Source organism: Protobothrops mucrosquamatus, unplaced genomic scaffold, assembly GCF_001527695.2.
Source record: "Protobothrops mucrosquamatus isolate PMUCROS unplaced genomic scaffold, P.Mucros_1.0 scaffold1601, whole genome shotgun sequence".
Lineage (NCBI taxonomy): Eukaryota > Metazoa > Chordata > Lepidosauria > Squamata > Viperidae > Protobothrops > Protobothrops mucrosquamatus.
In genome coordinates this window covers 89,965-95,639 of record NW_015387764.1, presented here as the reverse complement: position 1 = coordinate 95,639, position 5,675 = coordinate 89,965, and the positions used below count along the sequence as shown (strand labels likewise).

At 47.2% G+C, this 5,675-nt stretch overlaps 1 protein-coding gene across 1 annotated transcript in view; it reads right to left on the bottom strand.

The window, feature by feature from the left end:
- LOC107293391 (lysyl oxidase homolog 1) overlaps nt 1–3,130 on the bottom strand; it is an 18,072-nt gene extending 14,942 nt beyond the window's left edge. The window contains exon 1 of the mRNA XM_015822542.2: nt 1,684–3,130. Within this exon, the coding sequence (XP_015678028.1) occupies nt 1,684–2,872 (1,189 nt within the window). The 5' untranslated portion in view covers nt 2,873–3,130. The remainder of the gene's footprint in view (nt 1–1,683) is intronic.
- Between the last annotated feature and the right edge of the window lie 2,545 nt (nt 3,131–5,675).

The window sequence follows — 5,675 nt, the reverse complement described above, 5'->3', positions numbered from 1 at the left end:
ATTCCATTCCATTCCATTCCATTCTAACTTCTCTAGGAGGTGGATAAGCTGGGTAGACAAGGTGTGGATGTACGTGGGTGGGAACGGGTGTCAGATCTGAAAGGTATCCAAGGAAAATGTGAGTGAAGGGAAACACTGAATAGAATACATAATACAAGTTGGAAGGGACCTTGGAAGTCTTCTAGTCCAACCCCCTGCTCAAGCAGGAGACCCTATCCCATTTCAGACAAATGGCTGTCCAATCTTTTCTTGAAAACCTGCAATGATGGAGCACCCACAACTTCTGGAGGCAAGCCGTTCCACTGGTTTATTGTTCTCACTATTAGGAAATTCCTCTTTAGACTAGGTTGTATTTTCCCCTTGATAAGTTTGGCATCCATTTAAGAAGACATCTGGAGAACAATGGGCAGGGAATGCATTACTGGGCAAAGCAGGAGGTTGGTACATGGCCGAGGGATGTGAGAACTTGAGGGTCCATTGTGCACCCCATGTTCTTCACCTGTAGTTTAGGGTCTTCCTCCCGACAAGAATCAACAATTCATAAAGGAATGTTTCTGGAGAAAAGGAGGTAAAGGAGGACATTCATGGCCCATAGTATGAATCTGATCTACTCAATCTTACTTACTCCAACAGTCCTGAAATGTTGGGCTAAAACAGGGAATCCATCTACAAGTTGGACAGGGCTGGAAAGGCTTTGGAAAATGTCTGCCATGGAAAGGTTGCCCAGCTATAAACCTCAACTATGACAACTGAGAAGATGGAGGGACAATTACATGCAAAACTGATTAAAATAAGGACCCAGAAAAAGATGTGTTCTCTTGGGGGGCAATTACAGATGTTGGGGACATTGATATCTATAGGAATCCTACTGGGAGACTCCAACTTTATGAGATAATGATTGTGACTAGCTCAGATGTCCACTGTGATGATAAGCAAAACTTCAACAATATCATGCAGGATTCCAACCCAGGGATTCCTGTTTTGCTTTGGAAAGCAACAGTTGACCATAGCTTGACCACACAGAGGTTATAGATAAAAACCACAGAGGCTAATGTGGACATGAACCTGAAAGAAACCACTAATAGACCGTGATGAATCTTCTAAGGAGCACTGTCTTAGATAGTTTTCATGTCTGGCACCACCTCCTATTCTAGATATGACAGTATATTCGCTTGATCTCACAATCTGAACCTCACAATCGATACAAAAGCTCCGAGTGGCACAAAAAGCTATGGAAAGAGACATGCTCAAGAGAGTAAAAGAACTGAAATGGAAACGGGATAGTCACATAGCAAGAAGAACCGATGGCAGGTGGACCAAGGCAGTCACAGAACGGATCCCTCTTGATCAAAAGCATCCACAAAAGAGACCTAAAACAAGATGGATCAATGACACCAGCAACTGTTGTGGGCCCAATTGGCAAAAGAAATCCCAGGACTGTATGGCTTGGAAACAGACGGAGGAGACCTTCAGCCTGCAGGGGATGGACAATGGCTAAAATGATGTTGATGGTTCTCTTGATCATAATCATCATGGCTCTGGTATTGAAATCACCCACTTGGGCTCTCTTAACCCAAAAATGAAGCTAAGGGACCGAAGCTGCCCCAATTTTGGGACTTTATGAAATCCCACAGTAGACCCTCCTCCCCCTCCCTGGCACTCTACCTACAGTCAAAGACTCACCACGTCCATTCTGATTTGGTCTGTAGATGCTGCCCACACTCATTCGGCCTTGGTTGACCCCTTGGTTGTCTGGAATCAACTGGGGAGTTTCAGAATTCCGGATAGGAAGGTAGGGCTCAGGCCGAGGAACCCCGTGGGGGTCTAAGGGCCGGAAAGGGGGCTGGGGTTCCACGTTGCGAGCAGGGACGTAGGACTCTTCAGGAACCTGACCAAAGGGAGGATATTGCCTTGCCCAGGGCTCGTTCCCGTAGCCGGTACCAGTACTGGAAGGCGATCCAGGGTGTAGATGCAAATTATCTGCAAGAGGGACTCCTTGGCCCTGGTTCTGGGTGGATGCGTAGGAATCCGGGACATTTTGGTCAAAACTTGTTCCAGTGTCGTGGTAGAGGCTGTGGGAATACCGTCTGTCTAAGCCATCTGGAGATGGGAGCTGTTGAGCAGAAGGCACGTACGGTCTCTCCTGGACAGGGGCGTAGGGTTGAGCGCGGTAGGGATTCTGGTCCTCTGCATAATCTTCGTATCTCGCTCTGGGTTGAAAAGGGTACACCACTCCAGCGCTGGCCGCAGCGGCAGCCACAGCACCGGCTCCTGTCCCAGTGGTACGGTAGTAATTGTAGCTCTCGTCGTACGCCCGGGGCACCTGCGAGTCGTAGGATTCATACTGGTTGGCATAAGGGGGCTGAGGATAGGAGCCCTGTGGGTAGAGCTGCCCAAGTGCGACGTACGAAGAGGAAGAGGACGCAGCACCCACCTGCCGCTGACGAGGAGTGGATGACCATGGACGATGGGGGTTGGAGTTACTGTCTCCAGTGCTTCCATCTCTCCAGTTGTCTGGGACCTGCCCAAAGCCGAAGGGGTGCCTAGTCTGTCCCCGGACGGTATCAGATCCTGACCTGATGGGTAAAGTTGGCGCCTGTCTCCGAGTGTTCCCTGCACTTCGCTGTCCTTGGTTGGTGGCAGCATCGGCCAACATCACTCTGGCGCTGCTCTCGGCTCTTACGTGGCTGGCCGGGACATACTCCGAGCCGGAGTTCAGGAGACTATAGAGCCTTCCGTTATTCTCCCATTGGATCATCTGCCTCCAGTGACCGTTGTCCGCACTGCCCTGCTGTGGATATTGTCCACGGACCAGCAGGAAGGCAGCAGAAACCATCAACACCCAGAAGTCCCAGAAGCCGTGAGCTGTCATGGTGGAGGCCGGGATCAACAGGCTTGACCTTGGTGGATGCTTGTTGGAGCAGGGAAACACCTCCGCGAAACAGCCCAGGGGTTGAGTTCTGACGACTTGCCTCTTCCCTTCTCTGCTTCCCTTAGCAAGCCGATCTCAGTGCTGTCCATTCCTCGCTTCTGCTAAGATGCCCCAGCAGTTCTTGGCAAATTTCATCTTGAGGTTGTGGAGGAGAAAAGTCTGCAAAGAATGAGGCTGTGGAGCAAAGGGGAGAGAGAGAGAGAGAGAGAGAGAGAGAGAGAGAGAGAGAGAGAGAGAGAGAGGGAGGGAGAAAAGAACCTCAAAACTTTTTCTTGACTTTGGTCTTCTGTATGTGGGTTGTTGTTGTTGTTGTTGTTTTTGGTTTTGTTACATTGCTGCAATGCCTGTTTGAAAAGGAGGTTGGTGGATCCCGGTTGCTGGATGGTTTTGCTCCTGCTCTGAATGAATAAGCAACAGGCTCTCAAAAATGCTGGGGATGTTTTAGGACTCTCGGCAAGCAATCTGCTCACAGGGTCCTAAAACTAGCCAGTTTTCCTCAGTTAGCCTTCCAGCGTTACTGTCTCCCTCTAGTCTGAAAAGAAAAGTTGGGAGGAAAAAGTAGGTGGAATATTTCTGAAACAGGCAAAGAAAGAGACACTCTATCCAATCTGGATAGCTTTCTTGTGCTTCCCAGGATCTAGGTGAAGGAAGAGGGACAGGCACAACTTCTCCAAGGCAAACAAAACAGTTTATAGCATGCACAATGATTTAAGCTGGAGAGCTTGGAATGTGCACAGAATCTTTAACGCATCTTCCATCTCAGCCTGCAAATATTATTTTCTTTTCTTAGTTGGGAACGTGGGAATGAGCACATGTATGCTTTCCAGTCGAGAGGGATTGTTTTGCAAAAGCTTGCTCTTTAAAAAGATTCACAAAAGAATAACAGAATCATAGGGCTCTAAGGGACCTTGGAGGTCTTCTAGTCCAACCCCCTACCATCCAGGAAAAATGGTTGTCCAATCTTTTCTTGAAAATCTCCAGCAATGGAGCACCCGCAACTCCGGGAGGAAAACTGTTCCATTAATTAATTGTTCTGTCAAGAAACTCCTCCTTATTTCTATGCTGGATCTCTCTTTGTGGAGCTTTCACCCATGACTTCTTGTCGTGTGCTCAGATGCTACGGAGAATAAATCAGTGCCCTTTTCCTTGTGACATTCTGGGAGTTGAAGTTCACAAGTCTTAAAGTTTGCCAAGTTTGGAGATCCCTGAGAGAGATGAATAACTGCTGCGAGAAAGATTTTCAGACTTATCCAAAGCTGCGAAACATAGAAGAGAGAAGCAAATTGCTAGTCAGAGGTCATTGATAAACTCAGAATTCACCATCACAACAAAGGACATTGATCTTTCCTAACGTGAAGGTTCTTGACATGCCTACGTGTCCTCCCCTTGGCCTCCTCTTGTTTATTTGCTTCTCTATGTTTTGGAACAGCAGGTAAATTTATCCAAATGGGTTCGATTTCTAGTTGGATCTAGTTCAAGGACAGGGAAAGGGTAAATCAACACCAGGGACGGACAATCAATAACATCTTTCTTAAACTCAAGGCTGGCCCTGCAATTAGGTTCTGTGAGATGAACATCCCGGTTGACAGTTTGCAGTGCACCCAAGTGTCAGCTTACCCACAATATTTTCTTATGCTTTGGGGCTGTTTCCTGTTGAAGGATCCCAGTAACCTTTCTCTTCTTTCTGCCTTGTCGGCTCCGAAGTCAATTTCCAATCCAAAATCTGTTTAACTTCATTCCTGAAAAGGCCCCTGTGGGATTTCCCCCAAGACTTTGCTTGCCAATGTCCTGGAAGGGAGTTGAACATGCTGCAACTTCAAAGCACGTAGTACTCAGCTATGCAAGGAAGCCGAGATGGACACACACACACACACACACACAAACACAAATGCAACACAAAAAGGACTTTGAGACAACAGGTGTGAGTAAGGGAAAATAGGGAAGGATGGGTTGACTGTCCTTCTTTATATTTTAGGAGTGAAACAGGCCATGTTTTAAACTGATGAGATGTAATGACTAGTAGAGCTAATCCAGATCTTAAACCACATTCTCCTCACTAAACGAGAGCTCCTTGAACAGAAGTAATAACCAATCAAATGCTTGTGAGGCTGTCATGTTTCTTTTGCGTGGAGGACACCTGACGCAGCTGAATGTAATCAATAGTTTTGCCAAGAGGGGTCCTTGGTGCTCTCTGAGCTTAGCTTGTTTCCTTGCAGACGTTCCGTTACCCAAACTAGGTAACATCATCACTTTTGCCAAGGGTGGGCTCAGCACGGAGGTTTAGAATGAGCCAAGTGCTGGAAATCAGGGGTCATTGAAATAAGATGGAGCAATAAATCAGATCTAGAGGAAGTGAAACCAGATCTCAAGTCTATAGTCCATAGTCCCAAGACGTTCTGTGTTTCTGTAGGCTTCAAGAACCTTTTCTAAGTGTCCTTTGATGGTAGGCTGCTGAGAACAGAAATGGTGGAGAGATTACTCCAGTTTTGATTTGGGCACCTCAGTCAATGTGATTTTTTGTGCCTGATCTGGTCTTGGGTTTGGAGGTAATCTACCTAGGTTTTTTGGTATGTGGAAGCACCTTGAGATGGACAGGGCCTGATCACACAGGAGAGAAATACTACAACCAGGTGTTCCGCTTGTTCCTTGGATGGAATCCCAAGATTCCACCTTAAGGATACATTTAGAATAGAATAACAGAGTTGGAAGGGACCTTGTAGGTCGTCTAGTCCAACCCCCCCCT